The sequence below is a fragment of the Amblyraja radiata genome, chromosome 2, assembly GCF_010909765.2.
Source record: "Amblyraja radiata isolate CabotCenter1 chromosome 2, sAmbRad1.1.pri, whole genome shotgun sequence".
Taxonomy (NCBI): Eukaryota; Metazoa; Chordata; class Chondrichthyes; order Rajiformes; family Rajidae; genus Amblyraja; species Amblyraja radiata.
In genome coordinates this window covers 125774777-125801403 of record NC_045957.1, presented here as the reverse complement: position 1 = coordinate 125801403, position 26627 = coordinate 125774777, and the positions used below count along the sequence as shown (strand labels likewise).

Genomic DNA, 26627 nt, shown 5'->3' with positions numbered 1-26627 from the left:
CTTCCATCGAGGGGATTTATCGCAGTCGCTGCCTCAAAAAGGCTGGCAGTATCATCAAAGACCCACACCATCCTGGCCACACACTCATCTCCCTGCTACCTTCAGGTAGAAGGTACAGGAGCCTGAAGACTGCAACAACCAGGTTCAGGAATAATTACTTCCCCTCAGCCATCAGGCTATTAAACCTGGCTCGGACAAAACTCTGATTATTACCAACCACTTTCTGTTATTTGCACTATCAGTTTATTTATTCATGTGTGTATATATTTATATCATGGTATATGGACACATTTATCTGTTTTGTAGTAAATGCCTACTATTTTCTGTGTGCTTAAGCAAAGCAAGAATTTCATTGTCCTATACAGGGACACATGACAATAAACTCACTTGAACTTGAACTTGAAAATGATGAGAGGGATAGACAGAGTTGATGTGGACAAGCTTTTCCCTTTGAGAATAGGGAAGATTCAAACAAGAGGACATGACTTCAGAATTAAGGGACAGAAGTTTAGGGGTAACATGAGGGGGAACGTCTTTACTCAGAGAGTGGTAGCGGTGTGGAATGAGCTTCCAGTGGAAGTGGTGGAGGCAGGTTCGTTGGTATCATTTAAAAATAAATTGGATAGGCATATGGATGAGAAGGGAATGGAGGGTTATGGTATGAGTGTAGGCAGGTGGGACTAAGGGAAAATAATTGTTCGGCACGGACTTGTAGGGCCGAGATGGCCTGTTTCCGTGCTGTAATTGTTATATGGTTATATGGTTAGCACAGGGCAGCACAATGGTGCAGTGATAGAGCTGTTGACTTTCGGAGCTAGAGACCCAGATTTGATCCTGACTATGGGTGCAGTTTGTATGGAGTTTGTACCTTCTCCCTGTTACTGTGTGGGTTTTCTCCAAGTGCTCCAATTTCTTCCCACACTCCAAAGATCTCGCTACATGTGACAATAAACCACACTAAAACTAAAACTAGTGTGTTGGATAGTGTTAGTGTACGTGGTGATCACTGATCGGCCTGGACTTAGTGGACCGAAGGGCCTATTTCTGCACCATATCTCTAAAGTCTAAAGCATAGAAACAGGCCATTCAGCCCATCTTGCCAATGCTGACCAAGGAACAAGCTGCCAGAGCAGATAGTTGAGGCAGAGAATAGTGCAACGTTTAGGAAACAATTAGACATGTATATGGATAGGACGTTTAGAGGGATATGGGTTAAACGCAGGCAGGTGGGACTACTGTAGATGTGACATGTTGGTCGGTGTTGTCCGAAGGGCCTTTTTCCATGCTGTATCACTCTATGACTCCAAGCACACAAAATCAATGGCCAACAACAGCTAACCCAGAAGCACCAGTAAATATATTTACTTTAATGTTGGCATCAAATGAAAAGCATTAGATAAAATTCGACCATTGTGAGACAAGCTCGTTTTACCCTACTGATGATGCGTTGTTGCAATAGTAATCCTGCTCAGTACATGAGGAGCCGCAGGTTCGTACATTTGGTGTATGTGCTTGGATGAGGAGTCAATGGTGCGAAGCTACCATCCGCAGGATTATGACTTGTTTCTATCAAGAGGGAGTTAGATTTAGCTCTTAGAGCTAAAGGAATCAAGGGATATGGGGAAAAAGCAGGAACGGGGTACTGATTTTGGATGATCAACCATGAATGTCGGTGCAGGCTCGAAGGGCCAAATGGCCTACTCCTGCACCTATTTTCTATGTTTCTATGTTTCTATAAGACTGTCCTAAACATGGTCATGATTTATATAGGGAAAGTTAAAATCATGGGACATCATGTTACAGTTGTGTAGAACATTGGTGATGCCGCATCCTCTCTAGCTAATTCACATCCTTCCTATCGTGCTGTATGTGCGGTTCTGGTGTTTGTATATATGATTAAGCTAGACGGGTGACAAGAACAGATTCACAGCAGTTGCTGGAACAGGAAGGCTTAATATAAGAGACTGGGACTGGTTTTCCTGGAGCAAAGAAGGTTGAGGGGTGACCATAACGAGGGTTATGAAATCACAGGGAACCTAAAACGGGGGATGGTCACAATTTAATTTCCTGGGTGAGGGAGTCTAAAAGTGGAAGGAATAGATTTAAGGTGAGAGGGGAGAGATTTTAAGGAGATGTGAGAGGCATGTATTTCAACAAGGAAGGTGATGGGTATATGGAATGGGCTGTCAGAGGAAGTGATAGTGCCATGTACAATTACAATGTTTAAAAATCCATTTGATAAGCTCATGGATAGGAAAGGTTTAGAGGGATTCAGGCCAAAAATGCAGCAAAACGGGATTAACGCAAGAAGGCACATTGAACATTATGGACAAGTTGAGCCAAAGGGCTGGGTTGTGTGCTGTATAATTCAATTACTTTATTACATGGAGTAGACTTGCTGCAATGTCCAAGTGTGGATGTCAAGGAAGAATGAGATGGGAGGTATTGCACAGTCCCTAGCAATCCTTCCAACTGCTGATATTTCTTTGGTGAGACCTTTGCTAACCATGGTTCTTCTTCTTCTCTGGTAATCTTGATGAAGCTCTCATAAGAATGAATGAGCATAAGTGAATTAAAGAAAGACTACATCAGGCCAATTGTATCATGACTGAATCAACTTCAATTATCATTACCCATGAAATCCAGAAACATATCCACACTCCTGGGATATATTAAACAGACCAATCTGCCCAGATTAATTCAGAGGACAAAAATTCAATTTTAATCTGCCATAATCCTGGAAGAGAGAATTGTCCTGAAATGCATATTATGGGAGTAGTGCTGTTGCCTACAAATGAGGAATTAAAAATATAACTTGCACTGGGAATCTTGATACTCAACAACGTACCTCGGTGACTGCCAATCACCCCCCACCCCCCGGACACTTATTATCACTTATTATTATTTATTCAAATAATTTGCTATGTCGCTCTTCCAGGGAGATGCTAAATGCATTTCGTTGTCTCTGTACTGTACACTGACAATGACAATTAAAATTGAATCTGAATCTGAATCTGAATCTGAATGAGTAGTAATATCAATTTCTGTTTATTTGTTTGTAGAATATGAGCATTGCTGATAGGTCTAGAATTTGTTGTTTGACCCCTGAGAAGGTTTGGTGAGTTACATTGAATCACTGCAGCAAGCTGACTCATGCACTGTTATTATATAATTAATTCCAAATTTCCACCTAAAATCAATATAGAAATTACAATACATAATCCTGTCAAGATATTGTGCAACCTGGATATTGCAGGCAGTGTAGTTTCCAAGGCCATTCATTCCCACTACATACCATGGTAATATATCCAACAATGGTGATGCAGAAGTTTGGACTGGCTGGAAAGTTAGATTCTTTTATGTATGCTTTATCAATGAAACCAAGCCATTGCTTCCATCTGTGTGAGAGCTTCCCTTAATATTGTCATGTAGGAAGATATTGACGAGGGGGACACTCTACGGCAGACAGGGATGATTATCCATTTTTCATGTCAAAGTGCTTCATTCAAAGATATGGGTTTTTTTCTCAATATTAGTTATTGTAGCTGCTCTGGAGTTTATTCCGTAATTTTGAGGGCATTTAGCGACAGTACAATGGATCTTGAACCACATTTAGGCTTGTCCAAAGATTTCAAATCCTGTAGAACATTTGCAAAAATGGCTGGGCCTTTACAGCAATCCAACGGTTTCATGTTCACCATTACTGAGTAGAATTTATTATTCCAGATTTATTTAATCAATTTATTTTAAATTTGCTTTATTGACTTGGGTTCATTGGAGTAGGTGACTCTGGAAAACTGGATTTATAGCTATAATGGCCAAAAGTGATAGGTATCTTTCCTGAGAATGCAATCTAATAAGTTAAAGTACTTAAAAAAAAATGAAACACCACAAATTGTTTGAATTTTTATTCACGTGAGCTTAGTAAAAATGGCTCCTGCAATATTGATAAGGACCTCTGAGTGTGTTTGGCTAAAATTTCCCTTTACACTACTTTTTCAAATCATAGACATATTTAATATTTCCAATGTTTGACTTGCTTATACATTTAGCAAGTGTCCAAGGATCATTCTGGGACTGGAATTGTGCATTTAGCAATAATAGCATGTGCTATTAACCCTAATTTACTCATTAATGAGTACAAAAAATGAACGTCAAGAGCTGTAAACCACTCAAATTTGGCGATGATTTGCGAAAGGTCCATTTCACACATAAAAGGACCGTGGCTTCTCTTTTAATGTCAGCAATTACCTCATGTGCTGACTCACATGGTACACAGATTGAACCATGATAGCAATGGCATCTAAAACGATTTTAGGTAATTTCTGACGTGTCAGTGAAAGCAGTTGCAAATGACTTTGCTTGCTGGATTAGATGAGATAAGGTACCACGTTTTAACATCATATGGTATTTATTGAATCCATCATCAACAAAATAACAAAACAGGAAGCAACAACTGAACTACTGGAGTAGATAAACTTAACTAAAATGGAAACAGTATCATGACACTACAGAAATTTCTATGCAGAGATAGGGTTTTTTTTTAGCCCATTTTACTCATGATACAGTGAAAGTAAGGCTATCCAGAAACTTATGCGTGGTACCTTTTTCCATTTTATTTCTCAAATGCTATTATTTTTGTTTAGAATATACACCTGCCACTTGTTTGAGCAATGTCCCAACAATTTCTTTGCAGGAACAATTTCTCCAAAACACAAAGTGGTTCAGCCAACATCTGGGGAGGGAATAGACAGGCAACGTTTTGGGTCAGGAACCTTCTTCAAATTCCAATATCTGCGGTCGCTTTTGTCAACAATTTTTCTCAGTCATCCCCCTCACTTTTGTTTTAGTAATGGTCTCAAGTTTAGCTTTTTGTACTTCAAGTATAAGGAATACGAGTTTCTCTTTCTAGCCATTCTGGACACCCTTACTGATACAAAGGCAATTTGGGATACCTCAGAGAAGGGAAGACCAGTTGCAAATGGGGACTGGGTGTATATTTGGGGATTCGGTTAGCAAGATTCCACTCATACAATGGTACACAAATAAACTCTGTTGATCCAGCCAGACTACACTATTGTTTCTCAGCTATTAGAATCCAGAAGCTCCTCTCCTAGCCCTATCACTAGCACAGTATATTTTGTACGTAATGAATTAACTATTGTTGCGAATCCTGGAATCCTAGAACATTTATAACACAGAAGGAGTCATTCATATCCGTGCTGTCACAACTCCTCCATTATACCCTCAAGTGTTCTTTAAATGTACTGAGGATGTCTGCCTCTACCAATTCTTCGGGCAGCAAGTTCCAGGCTTCCATCATAGCTCAACTCCACAGTAATCCATCTCCTAATTACTTTGAGCCTTTGGCGCCTGACTTTTAACCCTTTTGCTATCTAGCTCTTTCATAAATTTGTACATCTCGTTTAAATCTCCCTTTTGCCTTGTAAGCTCCGAAGGAAACAACTGCAGTCTTATCATTTTTTCCTCTTGGCAAAAATGTTCCAGTTCCAGCAAATTTCTTCTATGTTCTCTGCAGTGTAAGCACATTTTCCTGAAATGCCATGGTCAGAACAGTGCATGGGAATCTAGCTGTGGTCCAACTACTGTAGATTTAGAGTAATTGAAGCATGGAAAATTTCAGGACTCCTTTGGTGGAGGGGCATATAGTATAGAGGAAGCAGGGGCTTGGACAAGGGGGTGAGTGGGCAAAGAAGTGGCAGATGGAATAAAGCGTAGCAAAGTGTGCGGCCATACACTTTGAGAGTAGGAATAAACGCATATACTATTTTCTAAATGTGGAGAGGATTCAGAAATCAGAGGCGTAAAGGGACTCGGGGGTGCTGGTGCAGGATTCCCAAAAGGTTAATTTGATAGTTGAATTGGTAGTAAGGAAGGCAAATGCGATGTTAGCATTCATTTTGAGGGAACTAGATTATAAAAGCAGTGATGTAATTAAGAAACATTTGTTATCCTCTTTTATATTATTGGTTAGCTTACCAGCATATTTAATCTTTCCTCCTCATAATGCCTTTTTAGTTACCTTCTGTTGGTAACGTCAGTTAAATGTTACCACTGTACCTGCCTCAACTACCTCTTTGAATAAAATGCCTGTCACTAAAAGTTTTGCCTGCTTCACATGTTGTTATATACAATCCCATGACATGATTTCAAGGAGCAAAATGTTACAGAGATGTCTTAATAAATACCTATCCCTCAATCTGCATCATTGAAGTATTTCTAAAGTATCATTTTCTAAAGTAGTTGAGAAGAAATTGGAACAAAATCGGAGATCAAATTAGGATTTGTAAAGAAGTGCATCAGATGGTGGATTCCTGAGGAGATAGTTGAGGCAGGGACTATCCCAACATTTAAGAAGCAGTTAGACAGGTTTATGGATAGGAGAGGTTTGGAGGGATATGGACCAAATGCTGGCAGGTGAGGCTATTGTAGCTGAGACAAAGTGTTTTGTTGGAGGTCTAGACTTTTTTTTATGTGGGGGGGAAGGGGGGAAACTACCTTTCAGGGTCCCTACCTGGTCGGAGAGGCAGCTTTTCTCCGGGCTGCAGCTTCGACCCGTCCTCGCGGCCTACCAACGGGCCTGGAGCGGCGTTTCCTGTCGGGGACCGCCCAGAACCACGGCTTCGGCGGCAGCACAGCGCTGGAGCACTATCGCGGAGCGGGTGATGCCTTGCCCGGGTCGCCGCGCTGGAGCTCCGGTGAGCTGAGACCGCCGGGTAAAACATCGCGGGACTGTGGAGCGACCAGATGCGGGCTGCGGCGCTGAACTTTACACCGGGAGCCTGGGATCTCTAGATGAGATCGCCAGTTGTGGAGCTCCAACCGGCGCGGCCTTGTTGGCTTCGGAAGCCGCGGCCTCCAGTGCAGAAGCGGCCGTTCCAGGGTTCCCAGGCCGCTGGGAGGACTCTCCCGACGCCGGAGCAACATCACCCGCCGAGAACGGCCTGGAACATCGGGCCTCCGTAGAGGCAACTGTGGAGGCCTCAATGGGCACGACTATGGGTGAACTGGGGTTGGGGACTGGACTTTGTGCCTTCCCTCATGGTGGGAGCCATTGTGGGGGGATGTTCTATGTGTTTAAGACTCTCATTGGTGTTATGTCTGTATTCTTTTTTTGTGTGCTGCAAAATGGCAAAAAGCATTTCACTTCACTACACCTGGGTGTATGTGAATGTGATTAATAAAATACCTTTTATACCTTTGATACATGCTGGCCAGTGTGGGCAAGTTGTGCCAAAGGGCCTACTTCCACACTGTATCCCTCTACGACTTTGATCAAAAATGATTTACAAACTTCTCCAGTGAATGTAATGGGCCTGTTCCACCGAGGCAACTTTTTAGGCGACTGCAGGAGACTTTGCAGTCATCACATGGTCGCCACATGTTCGCAGGTGGTTGCCGGGAGTCGCCTTCATGGTCGTGAGAAGTTCCCACATTTTGGGAACTAGTCGCAGCCTCATTATGATCGCTGCTAATTTATCAACATGTTGAAAAATTAGCGCCGACTAGAATGAAGTCACCATGGAGAGTAGCTCGAATTCTCGAGCCGTAGGTGGGTCGCAAGGAGGTCCGAGTGGGTTGCCAGGAGGTCAAAGGTTCTCGGAGGTTCTCGTAGGTTGGATCCAGTGCAGACCGGTGAATTTCATTGGCTCATTGGGGGGAAAAAACGGTAAGTAGTAGTTTTCAGAACCAAGGAAAACCGACCGGTAATGTTAATGTCCGCCGAGCTTCACAGCCGTGTATCTCTGGCTTCTTAAATGTTGTCTCCACTTCTTCTCCCTCCTTCTCCCCCCCTTCCCCCCCCCCCTCCCCCCATCTTTTAAAGGACTTACCGTACACTGTGTTTTAGCCGTCTTAATTACAGCGCCAACCTTCCTGTTCATCGCGGTGTGTGTCACCTTGGCTTTGCACCGTGGGAATTTTTTAGACAGCACTCCCCCGCTTGCCCTGGCTCCCGCCTTTGCAGTGTGTGTGTGTTCCACTCTGACAGTCGCCGTTCCAGTTCCCGGTTTTTCAGGCGACTGCCAGCAACTTGACAATCGCCGACAGTCCGCTGAAAAATCGCCTAAGTGGGACAGGCCCGTTACTTCTAGATTCTGTAACTATTTTTGAGGCTCCTCCAGAGAAATGCTGAATGCAATGATGACATGGACAGGTAAAGAACACAACACAAATGTATAAATTGAGGCACAAAATAGCTCAATGTAATTTATGCCTCTCTTGCGTGGTAAAGCTGAAAAATGGCAGTTACTGGATGTGTGACCATTATTTATTATTGACTGGCAGCATGGTTCAAGTTTTATAATTATAGAATCATAGTCAAACTTACATTTTCTGGGACAAATGCCCCACTTGTGATCCGCATAGTCCGAGGTAGTTGCGCACCAAAGATTCCCGTCCGTTCTGCCCTCTTTTGTACACTTTGTATACCACGTCTTTGAATATTTGAAAGGAATTACACAGGGTTGTCCATTTGAATTTCCGTATATTGTAAATAAATCTGAAAGGGAAAGAAGATTTTCCAGAACTGATTTACTTAAATCTCTGTGTTAAATCACATGATGTTAGAATCAATCCCATGCTCTTTCCACACTAGGTCCAGATGAGAAAAACCTACCTTCCCACTCAAGGCATCATCAGTGTCTTGATAGCAGTGCAAAGGGAAATCTCCCTGTTAGCTTTAGGGCCCTGTACGCGTTCATTCCAAGAGCTCTCCCGAGTTTAAAAAAAATCAAACTCGTGGTAAGCACGGAGAATGAACGTAGCGGGTACGTCGGAGCTCGGGGACGTCTCTTAGCGCTAACTGCAGGTACTCGGGAAGACTCGCTAACGGCAGGTAAGCATGGGAAGATTCGTGAAGATTTTTTAACACGATGAAAAATGTCCACAAGAGCCCCGAGTACCGACGAGTGGCCATTACTGTAAATCTCTGAGTTCGAATCAGGGCAAACTCGGGGGAACTCTTGGAATGAACTCGTACCGTGGGACAGGGGTTTTAGCAGCTGGAAATCCTTACCCTGAATCTTGCCAACCATCTAAGGTGGGATTCATTTAACACAAATTTTTAATGTCTGTGGCATACAGTTATATTTAAGCACAACAAAAGATTGGGTAAATAATTTTTTAAATGAGATCATTAAAAATGTAACTCCAAGTAGTGAAATAGAACATAGAAAAGCAGCACACTAAAACACCCATGCAGCCCACAATATCTGTGCCAAGCGATGCCAATGTAAACTAATCTTCTCTGTCTACACATGATCCATATCCCTTCCATTCCCTGCATATCCATGTGCTTATTTAAAAGCCTCTTAAATCCCACTATTGTTCCTGCCTCCACCACCACCCCTGGCAGTATGTTCCAGGCACCCACTACTCTCTGTGTAAAAAAATAGCACAGCATATCTCCTTTAATCTTTGCCCCTCTCACATTAACCCATTGCCCACTCACCCTAAACCTTTGCCATTTTGCCTTTGGCATTTGTACCCTGGTACGAGATGTTCTGAACATCTACCCTACTCTACTCTATCTACCCTATATGTGCCTCATAATTTTATATACTTTATATACAAGGAATTAAAAACATGTAACAGCTCTGCAATAAGTCTTAAAATAACTTCATATCCAAAGGCCTCCGCTTCAAATTGGAATTTTGCGGTCTCAGGTCCCACATCAGATTTTATCTGTCGCAGGACCTAAACGACAATTTCCTGGCGCACATGTTTAGAATTCTCAACAGGGTTGGGCTTCACCATTGAAATTCCCTCGGTAAATCTGGGATTTTTGAGTACAAGATTGGAACTTGGTGTGCGATTTACAAAACACACCTTCCCTCACAAATGCAACATGGATTTAAAAATTAGGAATAGCACGTTAAAGGGCATTAACTCTGCCAATACGATTCACCTTTACCCGTCTGCCTGTTATTAACACATATTTGGTCAATGATATGGAAATATTTATTAGGACTGGCAGCTTCTGTGGAGAGAGAATCAGAATAAATGTTTCAGTTTGATGAACTTTTGACACAAAAAGTAAACTATGTTTCTCTCTCCCGTCTTGTTGCCTAACACAAATATTTCTAGCACTTCATTTTATGTCAAATTTGCTGCATCTGCAGTTTTTTTTACATTTAAAGTTTCTAATATCTTTTACTTTCATCTAGAATTTTATATAATGGATTGGGAAGCATAAACATAGAAACATAGAAACATAGAAATTAGGTGCAGGAGTAGGCCATTCGGCCCTTCGAGCCTGCACCGCCATTCAATATGATCATGGCTGATCATCCAACTCAGTATCCCGTACCTGCCTTCTCTCCATACCCTCTGATCCCCTTAGCCACAAGGGCCACATCTAACTCCCTCTTAAATATAGCCAATGAACTGGCCTCGACTACCCTCTGTGGCAGAGAGTTCCAGAGATTCACCACTCTCTGTGTGAAAAATGTTCTTCTCATCTCGGTTTTAAAGGATTTCCCCCTTATCCTTAAGCTGTGACCCCTTGTCCTGGACTTCCCCAACATCGGGAGCAATCTTCCTGCATCTAGCCTGTCCAACCCCTTAAGAATTTTGTAAGTTTCTATAAGATCCCCTCTCAATCTCCTAAATTCTAGAGTATAAACCAAGTCTATCCAGTCTTTCTTCATAAGACAGTCCTGACATCCCAGGAATCAGTCTGGTGAACTTTCTCTGCACTCCCTCTATGGCAATAATGTCCTTCCTCAGATTTGGAGACCAAAACTGTACGCAATACTCCAGGTGTGGTCTCACCAAGACCCTGTACAACTGCAGTGTACAGAAGATAGATGTGGGCCAGGCGCAAGCCAGTGTGACTAGCTCTGTTAATATTCATTCACCCGTGCTTAACAAGTACTTATCTCCATTACATTAAAGATATTAAAAGACTCTGCCACCACCACCCTTTGAGGAAGAGACTTTCAAAGACTCATCAATTTAAAAAAAATCATCTTTAGTTTAGTTTAGAGATAAAGCATGGATACAGGCCTTTTGCCCCACCAGGACCTGTACACTAGTCCTATTATGGTACACCAGCGACAATCTACAGAGGTTAATTAACCTACAAACCTATAACCTACAAACCTACGGGTCTTTCTCCCAGCAGCTCAATCTTTACCAAATGGTCGCAGTTTTGTTCTCAGATTTGTCTCAGTGACTCAGTCTTCCTCAAACCTGTGACAGGGGAACACAGCTAGCAGTGATCCTCTCCTCTCCACATAAGAAATCCACTGATTCTCGTTTTTTGCCTTGAACCGCTCACTGGAAATTAATATTGTTCCCCAAGTAAGGATATGGCTATTACACACAGTAATCTAGATGTATGCTCAACAATGCCTTAACTAATTGAAGAATATCCTCCCAACATTTGTATTTGCCCAACATTAAATGTTAACAGACTCTGAAGAAGAGTCCTGGCCCAAAATGTAGTTTATCCATGTTCCCCTGAGATGCTGCCTGGCCCGCTGAACTACTCCAGCATTCTGTGTCTTCTTTAGTAAGCCAGTACCTTGTAGCGGCACCATACGTGGTGAATAAAGGTGAGACGTCAGGCCGGTTGAAAGACTTGTTTATTCAGTGGTAACAGTTTAGGTTGGTGCGCTAACTATAATCCAATGTTGCTGTAGCTGAGCGAGGTTGTTATGTCGGGCTCAGCTACCTGTCGACTCATCAAGATCTCGAGGTGAGAGACCTTAAGTACCAGGACACTCCCTCTAGCCCATGACGTGACGTGCCCGCCCTCGTATCTCCTGACGAGGGTTCGAGCATGAGTGGCCCGTGTTTAGGCTGACGTCACAACCTGCAGTTCCTTGTTTCTACAATATGAACAGTCTGTCAGCTTTCCTAACTAATTGCAGCATCTGAACCTTTAATGAATCATGCTGTAATCTTTGCAAGAATCTATGAAAGTAACAAACCACCACACACAAAAAAATGCTTATTCAGCAAAAGGAGTATTTTGCAATGGGATGCAATGTTAAACAATGAGAGGGGATGGGGAGGGGGACAAAACAGAATCAGGGGAGACGAGGACATGCAGGAAAGTGGCACTGAGTTACAACATAGAATACAGAACAATGCAGCACAGGAACAGGCCCTTCGACCTGCAATGTCCGCACTGAACTGGATCTAATCTCCTCTGCCTGCATGTTATCCATATCCCTCCATTCCCTGTATATACATGTGCCTATCCCAGAGCCTCCTAAGTGCCACAATCATTCCAAGCAATGTTAAAAACCTATGCTATGATATTATTGAATGGCAGAGCAAACTTACTTCTGCTTTATTTTGAAGAAAGAACTGCAAATGCTGGAAAAATCGAAGGTAGATAAAAATGCTGGAGAAACTCAGCGGGTGAGGCTGCATCTATGGAACGAAGGAATAGGTGACGTTTCGGGTAGAGACCCTTCTTCAGACGTCTGAAGAAGGGTCTCGACCCGAAACATCACCTATTCCTTCGCTGCATAGATGCTGCTTCACCCACTGAGTTTCTCCAGCATTTTTATCTACCTTCTGCTTTATTTTTTATGCTTTGTGTGAGAGCGAGAGAGATGTCCCTGAATGCCTGCTGTCAGAAAAATGCTGCACCATTATCAAACTCTCAGGACTCCTCCTGTGCCGATGGAAAAGTGGATGATATCTTCTCTCTGTCAGTGTGAAGCTTGTCTCATTTCCCTAATGCAGCAGTGAGAGCAGAGATCAGCAGTGGCCTGGAATGAACCTCAGGCTTGCAAAGCTGAAGGGGCTTGGACACACTAGAGGCAGGAAACATGTTCCCGATGTTGGGGGAGTCCAGAACCAGGGGCCACAGTTTAAGAATAAGGAGTAAGCCATTTAGAACGGAGACGAGGAAACACTTTTTCTCACAGAGAGTGGTGAGTCTGTGGAATTCTCTGCCTCAGAGGGCGGTGGAGGCAGGTTCTCTGGATGCTTTCTAGAAAGAGCTAGATAGGGCTCTTAAAAAATAGCGGAGTCAGGGGATATGGGGAGAAGGCAGGAACGGGGTACTGATTGGGGATGATCAGCCATGATCACATTGAATGGTGGTGCTGGCTCGAAGGGCCGAATGGCCTACTCCTGCACCTCATGTGTAAAAAAAAATAAAAACAAAAAAGAAGTGTGAAAATGCACACCTCCAGACTCAGGGGCAGTTTCTTCCCAGCTGTTATCAGGCAGCTGAACCATCCTATCACCAACTAGAGAGCAGTTGTAAGGTACTATCTACTTCATTGGAGATCCTCAGACTAACTCTAATTGGACATTACTGGACTTTATCTTGTACTAAACGTTATACCCTTTATCCTGTATCTGTATACTGTGGACGGCTTGATTGTAATCGTGATTCGTCTTTTCACTGACTGGATAGCATGCAACAAAAGCTTTCCCCTTTACCTCAGTACATGTGACAATAATGAACAAAATTAATCTAAAGAGAGTTTTAGAAACAAAATAGCTGATAACATTTAAGAAGTGTCTAGATGAGCAGTTAAATCACCTAGGCATGAAGAGTATGGGCCAAGTGCTGCAAGATAGGATTAATACAGATGCTTGCCCACTAGTTGGCATGAACGTTGTGGGCCGAATGGCCATTTTCTATGTTGTATCTGAGCATCGCCCTGTTATAAATAATTTCCCTTTTCCCACATCCCCATGGTTTATAGTATAATGTGCATCATAAGTTTGTGCCATTTCTGTTGCAATTCCTTATCTTTAGAAACATAGAAATTAGGTGCAGGAGTAGGCCATTCGGCCCTTCGAGCCTGCACCGCCATTCAATATGATCATAGCTGATCATCCAACTCAGTATCCCGTACCTGCCTTCTCTCCATACCCTCTGATCCCCTTAGCCACAAGGGCCACATCTAACTCCCTCTTAAATATAGCCAATGAACTGGCCTCGACTACCCTCTGTGGCAGAGAGTTCCAGAGATTCACCACTCTCTGTGAGAAAAAAGTTCTTCTCATCTCGGTTTTAAAGGATTTCCCCCTTATCCTTAAGCTGTGACCCCTTGTCCTGGACTTCCCCAACATCGGGAGCAATCTTCCTGCATCTAGCCTGTCCAACCCCTTAAGAATTTTATAAGTTTCTATAAGATCCCCTCTCAATCTCGTAAATTCTAGAGAGTATAAACCAAGTCTATCCAGTCTTTCTTCATAAGACAGTCCTGACATCCCAGGAATCAGTCTGGTGAACCTTCTCTGCACTCCCTCTATGGCAATAATGTCCTTCCTCAGATTTGGAGACCAAAACTGTACGCAATACTCCAGGTGTGGTCTCACCAAGACCCTGTACAACTGCAGTAGAACCTCCCTGCTCCTATACTCAAATCCTTTTGCTATGAAAGCTAACATACCATTCGCTGTTGCATTATTTTTCCTTAATGCAACAGCTGAGCTATCCTTATGTGTTAGCACCATGATAGAAGCCCTCTCTCTTATTCTCATTCATGATCTTCCTATTCCCTACTGAAACTGTTAGAACTAGCAACATAAAAACCTGTCGTTTTCAGTTCACTTAAAGTACTTCCAATTAAATTTACACTTCAAATTCAGCAATTATTGGAAGGCAGATGATCGCTTCAGTTAACTTTGAATATAATTTTAAATGGATCACACGATTAATGACATGCACTTTGAACGTTAATGGAGTCAGCTGTGCTACTTCAGAGACATTTACTTATTACTTTCATTAATTAAACGAAAATGGTTTATGTTGCAAAGCTCTGGAAATTCCAATAATTATAGGGGAAAAAAGACTGAGATAACCTCCAAACAAAAACTAGGCTTATTTCTGTTAAAACAAAAGAAAAAGAGGTTTTTAGATAGGCACATGGATGTGCAAGGAATGGAGGTATATGGATCATATGCAAGCAGATGACATTAGTTTAGCTTGACATCATGTTTGATGCAGACATTGGGGGCCAAAGGGCATGTTCCGGAGCTATTATTTTCTATGTTCTATGAATTTATAAATTGATAATCATAGGAAGTGAGCCCTACAAAACTTTTTAGAAATTCTATGTAAAGTTCCTCCTGAATTCACCAGTCCAAAGATATTTTAGATATATAGCTTGGTAACTGACTCTTTGGCCCACCAAGTCCATACCCAGCATCGACCTATACATACAAGTTCTATGTTATCCCACTTTCACATCCACTCCCTGAACACTAGGGGACAATTTACAGTTCTTAGAGCATAGAAGAATATAGCACAGGAATAGGTCCTTCGGCTCGTAATGCCGCGTCAAACTGATCTCATCTGTCTGTGCATTATCCATATCCCTCTATTCTCTGACTTCCAAGTGCCTATCCAAAAGCCTCTTAAACACCACTATAGTATCTGCTCCACCACCACCCCAGGCAATGCATTCCAGGCCTCAATTACTCTCTGTGTAAAAACATAGCCTGCACATCTCCATTAAATTTCCCCCTCTCACCTTACGCTTATACCCTCCAGTGTTGGATCTGTCCACCCAGGGAAAAAGATTCTGCTCGTCTTATAAAATGTTATCAGCCTACAATATTAAATAATTTTTTCTCTTACTACAAAGCCTCCTGACCTGATGAACGTTTCGAGTAGCTCCCGGATCCAGATCCTTGCAGAGGACACCAAGTGCTCTTGGCGAGAGTTTAAACAAGAAGAACATGGGGTGCAGGGACTTGAGAGTCCGGATAGAGACAAACAAAGCAGAAAGTGGAAGTTAAAACCAAAGCATGCAAAGTAAATAGGCAGTGGAAGCAAAAGTTAACAGAAAATAGGATGAGGCAGTGGAAGCAAAAGTAAACAGAAAATAGGATGAAAGTATCAAACCTATAGTCACCCTATCTAAATGCATACTGCATCACAACGAACAAAACAATTAAAGGTATAAATAGCTGAAGATACCCATGATGTAATTATTAATAGATAAACATAGTAATAAAAGGGGAACTAAATAGCCAAATGTACGTGACATATAGAAAAGAGATGCAAAAAAGAGGAGGTGAGTTACATCAGTGCAATGGTTGGAAAGGAACTTATCTTACCCGACCACGCTGCAGAATTATTATCTGTTTGGGTGGAACAGGTGATTAGTGGGTGGTGGGTAGTTTTGGTTAGAGTTATTTATATGACTCAATGATGTCAGGCCTGATGCAAGTGTGGAAATTGGAGAAGCACATTACAAGGCCAATAGGTTAATCATAAAACTATCATTTAATCTATGCATAAATGAGCAAATCAAATTGGTATTGACAAAAGAAAGTGTTAATTCCAGGAATATTTATGAGATGGATTTCCAGTACATTGAGGAGTAAGCAAGAGAACAAGTCATTTTAGATGTGTAGGAAGGAACTGCAGATGCTGGTTTACGCCAAAGATAGACACAAAATACTGGAGTAACTCAGCGGGTCAGGCAGTATCTCAGGAGAAAAGGAATAGGTGATGTTTTGGGTCGAGACCCTTCTTTGGTCTTTTCTCCAGAGATGCTGCCTCACTCGCTGAGTTACTCCAGCATTTTGTGTCTATATTAAGTCATTTTAGATGCAGAGCAGAGCACCAAGAAAGGACCGCCTAATAACCTTGTAATGGGATTCCTAGGAAAGATTGTCCATGAGAGAATTTTACACTAAATTTAAAAGTGATGGACTTTAATCTGAAGTTGGGATCAAGGAAAGAGCATTCACGTCGATCGCGGCCCTGTTTCCACCAATCTTCCCACCACCACGCACAAGAAGCACAAGGCAGACACCATTGTATGCAGATGCCGAGAACTGTGTTCAGCTCTGGTTGAACAACTTCTAATCTTGGGTGTGGACTCAATAAAAAGAAGAAGTTCTGAAGTTAAGGTTTTTGAGATAAGCAAAGGCATGAGGAGCAGATTGGCTGTGGTAGGCTGAGGAAAGTGTGATATTGCAAAGGCAATTCCTTGCAGTTAAAAGAAAATGGGCGATATGCAGATTACATGAAGAACAGAGACAGCGGTCCAGAGACACAGGACACACATACTCCATACCCCAACACTACTTCTCAACTCGTTCTCCTTCACCATTTCCCAACTCTCTGCCCACACCTTAACAATTTCTCTTTTGCCTCGCTCACTTTTTTCAAATCAAAGGTATCATCATGGCCCCCAGTTAAGCCTGTCTTTTTTGTCATTTAAATTTGAAGATTCCTTGTTCCAAACCATTCTGCAATTTTTTTCTCCGCTGATCTGAAGAAGGGTCCCGACCAAAAATGTCATCTGACATTTTCTCCACAGATGCTGCCTGACCCATTGAGTTCCTCCAGCATTTTATGTTTTGCTCAAGAAAGGTAGTCCAACCATGGGACAGGAGATAGAAACATAGAAAAAGACAGTGTTCAATTTATGGAAGAAGCTTACAACAAAAGCATTTAAAGTGAAGTTTGGGAATGTTTTAGAGCTCAGTGAAGGATTACCAAGAGATTGATAGAGAAAGGGAAACCAGAATATGTCAATAAACCAGTGAGAAACATAAAATAGCTTTAGCAGCTTCCTCATGGGGCTGTCCCACTGTACGAGCTAATTCAAGAGTTCCCCCTGATTTGAACTTGGAGAATTACGGTAATAGCCACTCGTAGGTACTCGGGGCTCTCGTGGACATTTTTCAACATGTTGGAAAATCTTCATGAGTCTTCACGTGCTTACCGCGTTTCCCGAGTACCTGCCGTTAGCGTTACGAGCCGCTAAGAGACGTCCCGAGCTCCGACGTACCCGCATTCTACGTGCTTACCACGAGTTTGATTTCTTTTTAAACTCGGGAGAGCTCTTGAATTACCTCGTACAGTGGGACAGGCCCTTAACTTATGTTAAAAGGGAAACAACTAGCAAGAACAAATGGCAATCCCATATGGAGAGAGAAATGCGAAAAAATGTAAATGGGAATAAGGAGTGGGAATAAGTAAATGGAAACAAATTGTGTTTGGCCTCATTGACAACACAAAAACACTCCCAAAATATAGGAGAATCAAGGGTTATGTGCATTTGAGGAAGAAAAATAAATTAGTACAAATAAAGAAATACCACTATAGAGGTAACGAGACAGAAAACTGTTAATTTCCATGGATCGGATGGCAGATATAGTTAATTGATCCCTGGTTTTCATGTTCCAAAATTCTACAACTTCTGGAATGTTTCTTAAGAAGTGAGGGAGAGAGGAAACAAGGGACTACTGATCTGTTGAACTTGCACTGGCAGAATGATGCAGTAGTAGAGTTGCTGCCTTCCAGCTCCAGAGACTCAGGATTGATCCTGACTACGAATTCTGTCTGTACAGAGTTTGTACATTCTCCCTGTAGGTGGGTTTTCTGCAGATGCTTTGATTTCCTCCCTCATTCCAAAGACGTGCAGGTTTGTAGGTTAATTGTCTTGTGTAAACTATCCCTAGTATGTCGGGTCGAACTAGTGTAGGGGTGATCATTAACTTAGTGGGCCGAAGGGCCTGTTTCCACACTAAATTTCTAAACTAAACAAAAAAATTCTGAAATATAACATAAAGATGTTATATCAAAATACATTGAAAATAACAATGTGATTGAGCCAAGGTGGATTTATGGAAAGCAAATAAAATTTGACATCTATCAGAGTTCCTTGTGGAGGTATCTAGTAAACTACATGAGGGAGAGCAAGTGGATGTGGTATATTTGGATTTCAGAAAGCTTTCAAAAATATTCCACATTGAGATTGGCAAGCAAAGTTAGATCATATCGATTTGGACTAATCTATATATGAGCATGGATTAGGAGTTGGGACTCAGATAGACCAGAGTAGGAATTCTGGAACTTTGTTTGATTGTCTTGGTAAATCAGGAAATAAATTCCCATACTTTTTTCTAAATAATTTATAAGACATTGTTTTTGTTCCCTCTCCACCTGAGCTGCATTGTTAAGATGTTTGTTAATGATAATTGATTTTACAGGTTGATGGACATCCTGCCATCCTATTTGTATCAACAACTCTTGTATATTCCATTATCAAAAAAAATTTTTAAACCTCATGTGTAACATCACCCATATTTTACAGATAATCCATTAATCCCCACTATAAGCATTCATAATTCTTCTTAGGATAATTTGGGTTAGACTGAGGATGATGATGCAACCAAAGGGTTTTGCACGGATTAGATAACAAATTTCAGATTTGGGGTATTTGCAGAGGAGGATCATTTCAGTCAAAATTACTTAATATTACAGATCTCCATTAGACTGAAAACTAAAAGCAAATCTTTAGTTTTCACCATCCCGTAACATTATGCGTACTCATCCACAATGCTCAAGGTACACAAAAATGCTGGAGAAACTCAGCGGGTGCAGCAGCATCTATGGAGCGAAGGAGATAGGCAACGTTTCGGGCCGAAACCCTTCTTCAGACCTCCTCACTAACAGCATTTTTGTGTACCTTTGATTTTCCAGCATCTGCAGTTCCTTCTTAAACACAATGCTCAAGGCTAAGGTGTACCGATTTTTCGATTGTAAGGATAGGAGAATTGAAAAGTGATGTGGCCTTGAGTTAAAAGATTAGCCATGACTTTATTCAATAGTATTTGCAGAGCAAATACTAAGTGGTTGTACAGCCTACTACAGGTCCAGCCACGATTGTACGGCATCCTTGATTGCAGAGCCTTTCTGGATGATCTGTTTTGTCAGACCAACAGAGGTCCCGGCCTCCGAGAGGAGTCCAACTGTACCGGAACAGTCCCCCTAGGCAGCCGAGGAGTCGAGGTACCGGCCTGAAAAGTCAGCCTCAGAAGCTGGCTATGGAAACGGATCTGCCGGCTCCAAACTGGTCGGAGTTCCAGAGTGAGGCAGTGAGGCAAATTCAACCCAGCGATTGGCGAGGACGTCTCGATGAGGTCGAGATTGGTCGCCACACCCGGATTAGGTGCCACATTTTCAGGGTTGACTTCCAGGCGGTGTGGGGGGAGGTGAGGGGGGGGGCGGAGGGGGATTTCAAGTTCGCCCTCATAATTTTGGCCGGATTAAAGGAGGTGCTGTACATTTTTTGCCGGAAAATCAGTGGAGGACCTGTACCATTTTGTTTTTAATTCTTATCCACAAGGAATAATATCACATTTATACATTATATTGCATTAATACAGCAAATATTCTCTTTAATGGCGAATATTAGATATTTCAACATACCTTCATAGTGTTTTGAGCAAAGATCATTTTGGGTGCCATGAATTTTCCACCTGCTCCAAACCCCCGATCCTTTGTAGAGCATTATATTTTTCTCGTTTTTGTTTCCATAATTGAAGTAGAGATCAGCCCCGTCGATACTCAGCAAGGTGTCATTCCTGCATATCCAGCTCTGCAGATTGCTGGTGTCGTTGCATTGATACAGAGCTACAGGTACCCAGTTTGCTTTTCTGAGGACTCCAAGGCACAGTGTGAACTTGACACTCATGAGCCTCTGACCAGAACCCCACCTAAACTGTTGTGACTCTGCATTGGCATCACATTCACTTGTTTCCACAATTTGTTCACTTTTCGCTTCGACACACTTCTGATGATTTTCATTATGTATCAGAAAGACGTCGGGATCTGAAAACAAAAGCAGAATTGATGAGTATGTTTCTCTTCTTATCTCAGTCATTTGCTTGCCCTTACCTAATTCCAACACACAATAATTCACTCTTGATGTGTGTCAGACAGGGCAAGATGAAAAATGTTCATGTTTCAGTTACCACCTTAAAGCAAAAATCGATTCTTGCACTTCTTCTTCTTCTTCTTTCGTGTGGCGTGCACAGCCTAAAGTTGTTGGACAACTTGTTCTATTTGATCTTCCGTTTGTGCACGTCGAGTTGATTGCATTAGTCGAAACAGGGCGGACCACGTGAAGGTTGCAATCTTCCACCCCGATTCTTGCAGCGTACAATGCTCACTGTGCCATGTTTCCAAATAGGAAAATCATATAATCTAACTTCAACTGTTTAATCAATTCTCCGCCCTGAAATTTCAGAAATATTCCCAACTCTGAAAGGGAGCTCACAAGGTTGTTGGACTGGTTGATTGTTAATAGTGTAGGACACAAAGTGCTGGAATAATTCAGCGGATCAGGCAGCATCTCTGGAGGATATGAATTGGCGACAGTTCAGGTCGGGAATCTTCTTCTGTCTCAGAAGGGCACTTTGTATTCTATACAAGATTTCGACGTTGGCAGTTCCTTGTGTCTAATATTAGTAGTGTGTTTTTGGTAAAATGCCACTTCATAGAAACATAGAAAATAGATGCAGGAGTAGGCCATTCGGCCCTTCGAGCCTGCACCGCCATTCGATATGATCATGGCTGATCATCCAACTCAGTATCCCATCCCTGCCTTCTCTCCATACCCCCTGATCCCTTTAGCCACAAGGGCCACATCTAACTCCCACTTAAATATAGCCAATGAACTGGCCTCGACTACCTTCTGTGTCAGAGAATTCCACAGATTCACCACTCTCTGTGTAAAAAACGATTTTCTCATCTCGGTCCTAAAAGACTTCCCTCTTATCCTTAAACTGTGACCCCTAGTTCTGGACTTCCCCAACATCGGGAATAATCTTCCTGCATCTAGCCTGTTCAACCCCTTAAGTTAATAGGCGTCCCCATGGCCTCCATATGAGCGGAGCTTTATGCCAAATCTATGGGTGAACCTTTAATATTCGTAAAACACCTTTTGCCATTTAATTCAAAACTCTTGTCTAGTTTAGTCCATAGATGATATTGAATCACTGATAATAATGTCAGGAAGCATTGTTATTTTGTAAGCTGAACCATGCATATTTAAAATCCCATTGATCAGTTCCTATTATAATGGTCCATCAGTCTGAAGAAGGGTTTCGGCCCGAAACGTCGCCTATTTCCTTCGCTCCATAGATGCTGCTGCACCCGCTGAGTTTCCCCAACAATTTTGTGTACCTTCGATATTCCAGCATCTGCAGTTCCCTTTTGAACACCTATTATAATAGTGTTTTTCCCCCCAAAGAGTGAGTGATGAATGGACCAGTCATACAGCATTTGCTATCTTAATATTTATATATATATCACAACAAATTGTAATCTTACATCTTCAGATCTCATCTTCATTATTATATAAAAGTGTGGTTTAGTTAAATTTGTTCTGTGAAGTCAATCATCCTGCAGTCCATTTTTACATCAACTTAGTTCTAAACAGTGAAAACAACGTCTGCTAAACAGCGTCAGCAGTCAAGAGGAGGCAGTTGAACTAAAGTAACGTCCAATGAATAAATATCTTTTGGCTCTGTTAAATCACAGAAAGGTACTAAAAGTCCAAGATCTTCACATGGACTGAGCAAGACTCCTGCACAATGAGTCTTTCTGCTCACGTAGGTAAAGCATTGTTACACACAGAATAATAATACAAGTTTACAGCATAAGAGACCCCTCAGCACAGTAAACCTCAGTACTTGGGTAAACTCTCTCAATTTAACTATCCGACTAGTAAGAATTTTAACGTTATTATATGTGACGCCTAATTTGGGCCGAAGTAGATACCCACCCCAGGTTTTCTCAGTTAATAAAATATTTGAATGTTTCAATTAGATTTATAAACATCAGCACAAGTCAGTAAAGTCAGTAAAAACCATACCTGTACATCTCGCTGTTTGCATAAAACAAACAAAAGCAGCAAACAGAATTCCGGACTTCATAATTTCATAATTTTCTCTTTGCAATAATAGCTTTTAAATGGTCTCACTTTTTCTAGAAAAAAAAGTAATTGGTGGTAAAGGAAAGTCAAAGTTACAAGTGCTCCTCCTTGCTGTAACCGCGCTGTTAAGTACAGATAACCAGCCAGAATATCCTGTCATGTGACAAGCAGGCAATAACAGGAATCCAGGCGAGAGAATTTGCTTTCATCAGCTTTGTTTAATACTTACATCTCTCTTTCTTTGCCCTGTTACAGGGCATAAGATATTCTGACAACAAAATTGGTCAGTCTTTTTTAACTCGGTGCATCTAAGTCATCTTTAGAAAGGCCTTTGGGATATTTCGATGATTTAGAGTCATAGGATCATACAACATGGATTCTTCTTCTTTTCAGGTTCTGTATAGAGCTCAGAAGAACCAAAATAAATTGAACTAAAAAAAATCAATTTCTATTCTACGCCAGTGGTTAGTACGGCAGAGGTATGATGGGCTGACTTGACTCCAAGACACATTGGCGTTTGGGAATAGAAGGGATGTTAAATGCACAGTAACAGCGCATCAGGAAACAGCTCGTAAATCCATTGACCTCCACTTAACTGTAGAGTAGCAAGCTGCATGTGAGCAATCTCTGTGCGAAAGGCCGGTTGCCCATTTCAATTTGGTATCAACTCATTATTAACAACTGTAAACTTTTACTAAGTGTGCATGGCTTTCCTGGAATCCAACGGTCAAAGTAAGCAAGAAACCACAGCCATTAGGCACAACTGTTGTGAGCAATGCAATCTAGCTCTGCTTTCATGAGTAACTCTATGAATGCCTTTGTTTACAGAAGCAGAAGCTGCATGGGGGCTGGGTCATGCTGAACAGGAAGAATTTCTTTAGTCAGAGGGTGGTGAATCTGTGGAATTCATTGCCACGGATGACTGTGTCAATGGATATTTTTAATGCTGAGATTGACAGATTCTTGATTAGTAGGAGTGTCAGGGGTTATGAGGAGAAGGCAGGAGAATGGGGTTGAGAGGGAAAGATAGATCAGCCGTGATTAAATGGCATAGACCTCAAGGGCTGACTGGCCAAATTCTGCTCATATAACTTATGAAGTTTTGATCTTATGATCAAACTGGTTCCCTCAACATCCTCATCCTCCTCGACCTGAGCGCAGCCTTCGATACAGTGAACCATAACATCCTGCTCACCAGACTCAAAGACCTCGGCATTGAAGGCTCTGCACTCAGCTGGCTCCGTTCCTACTTTTCCAACAGATCCCACTTCATCTCTCTCCACAACCACACCTCTGCTACAGCCACAGTCACTAAAGGCGTTCCCCAAGGCTCCGTACTCGGCCCCCTCCTCTTCATCATCTACATCCTCCCCCTTGGTCAGATACTCCGCCACTTCAACCTGGACTTCCACTGTTACGCCGATGACACCCAGATCTACCTCGGCACCAAATCCCCCCACAACCCCCCCCACCCCCCCCACCCCCCCCCCCCTCTCCCATATCAACTCCTGTTTGTCAGCTATAAAAACCTGGATGCAACATAACTTCCTCAAACTCAACAGCGATAAGACAAAATTCCTCCTCATAGGCTCCAAAGCCACACTCAGCAAAATCAATAACCCCACTCTCACCATCGACGGCACCACTGTCTCCCCATCTCCCAAGGCCCGCAACCTTGGCGTGATCTTTGATTCCACCCTCTCCCTTGAGCCTCACATCCGCCATGTCATTAAAACCTCCTTCTTTCACCTCCGCAACATCGCCAAACTCAGACCCTCTCTCACACCTCCCGCTGCTGAAAGACTCATCCATGCCTTCATCTCCTCCCGACTGGACTATTACAACTCACTTCTCCTTGGCATCAGCTCCACCTACATCAACCGACTCCAACTGGTCCAGAACGCAGCCGCCCGACTCATCACCCACACCCAATCCTGGCATCACATCACTCCAGTCCTCAAACAACTTCACTGGCTTCCCATCTCCCACCGGATCACCTACAAAATCCTGATCCTCACCTACAAAGCCCTCCACCATCTGGCCCCCCCATATCTCACTGACCTCCTCTCCCCCTACCAACCCTCACGATCCCTCAGATTCACATCAGCCGGTCTCCTCTCCATCCACAAGTCCAACCTCCGCAGTTTTGGGGACAGAGCCTTCTCCAGGGCAGCTCCCAGGCTGCAAGGTGACTTGGATAGGCTGGGTGAGTGGGCAAATGTATGGCAGAAGCAGTATAATGTGGATAAATGTGAGGTTATCCACTTTGGTGGCAAAAACAGGAAAGCAGACTATTATCTAAATGGTGGCCGATTAGGAAAAGGGGAGATGCAACGAGACCTGGGTGTCATGGTACACCAGTCATTGAAAGTAGGCATGCAGGTGCAGCAGCCAGTGAAGAAAGCGAATGGTATGTTAGCATTCATAGCAAAAGGATTTGAGTATAGGAGCAGGAAGGTTCTACTGCAGCTGTACAGGGTCTTGGTGAGACCACACCTGGAGTATTGCGTCCAGTTTTGGTCTCCAAATCTGAGGAAGGACATTATTGCCATAGTGGGAGTGCAGAGAAGGTTCACCAGACTGATTCCTGGGATGTCAGGACTTTCATTTGAAGAAAGACTGGATAGACTCGACTTATACTCGCTAGAATTTAGGAGATTGAGGGGGGATCTTATAGAAACTTACAAAATTCTTAAGGGGTTGGACAGGCTAGATGCAGGAAGATTGTTCCCAATGTTGGGGAAGTCCAGGACAAGGGGTCACAGCTTAAGGATAAGGGGGAAATCCTTTAAAACCGAGATGAGAAAAACATTTTTCACACAGAGAGTGGTGAATCTCTGGAATTCTCTGCCACAGAGGGTAGTTGAGGCCAGTTTATTGGCTATATTTAAGAGGGAGTTAGATGTGGCCCTTGTGGCTAAAGGGATCAGAGGGTATGGAGAGAAGGCAGGTACGGGATACTGAGTTGGATGATCAGCCATGAACATATTGAATGGCGGTGCAGGCTCGAAGGGCCGAATGACCTACTCCTGCACCTATTTTCTATGTATCTATGTATATTAGCTTGCTTTGTTTGATCTCCTCAAACACGACCTCACATATCTCCAAATGAAAATGAATCTGCCAACTTTGTGCCGAGTTAAGCAATTCCTGTAGCCTAGAAGGTACACAAAAAAAGCTGGAGAAACTCAGCAGGTGCAGCAGCATCTATGGAGCAAAGGAAATAGGCAACGTTTCGGGCTGAAACCCTTCTTCAGACTCCTGTAGCCTAGAACTTTCTCAACGTCAACCAGATTGACCAATTTAGATTCTGTGGCGACAGGTGAGACTCAAGGAAGGTGTGTTGCCTCCCAGGTGCCAGGGTCCAAGATGTCTCAGACCGACTTAAGAACATCCTCGAGAAGGAAAGTGAACAGTCGGAAGTAGTTGTGCAAGTAGGCACAAATGACGTGGGTAGGAAGAGGAAGGAGGTTCTGCAACGTGAGTATTGAGAACGAGATAGGAGGCCGAAAAGCAGGACTTCTAGGGTGGTTATCTCTGGGTTGCTTCCAGTACCTCATGCTAGTGAGGGTGGGAACAGGGAGAAATGGGATCTGAATGTGTGGCTGAGGAGTTGGTGCAGGGGGCAGGGATTTAGATTTCTAGATCACTGGGATCTCTTGTTGGGCAGGGCTGACCTGTACAAAAGGGACGGATTGCACCTTAATTAGAGGGGGACCAACATTCTGGCAGGTAGGTTTGCTAGTGCTACACGGGTGTGTTTAAATTAAACAGGGGGGGGGGGGGGGGGGTGGAGTCAACAACGTGGAAGCATATGCGTGCAGTTAACGGGAACGAGAGTGTAGTAAAGGTCACGTTTAAACTAACAGGGCTGGGGGATGGGAACCAATGTAAGGAGACAGAGGGACATAAAAGGAGGACAAAAGCAAAAGGTAGAAG

General features: G+C 42.7%; 1 protein-coding gene across 1 annotated transcript in view; it reads right to left on the bottom strand.

Moving 5' to 3' along the window:
• mrc1 (mannose receptor C-type 1) overlaps window positions 1-22795 on the bottom strand; it is a 139921-nt gene extending 117126 nt beyond the window's left edge. Inside the window, exons 1-3 of the mRNA XM_033015268.1 lie at window positions 22629-22795; window positions 20180-20581; window positions 8351-8521 (exon numbers count right to left, since the gene is read on the bottom strand). Coding sequence (XP_032871159.1) covers window positions 8351-8521; window positions 20180-20581; window positions 22629-22689 — 634 coding nt within the window. The 5' untranslated portion in view covers window positions 22690-22795. The remainder of the gene's footprint in view (window positions 1-8350; window positions 8522-20179; window positions 20582-22628) is intronic.
• Window positions 22796-26627: the final 3832 nt, after the last annotated feature.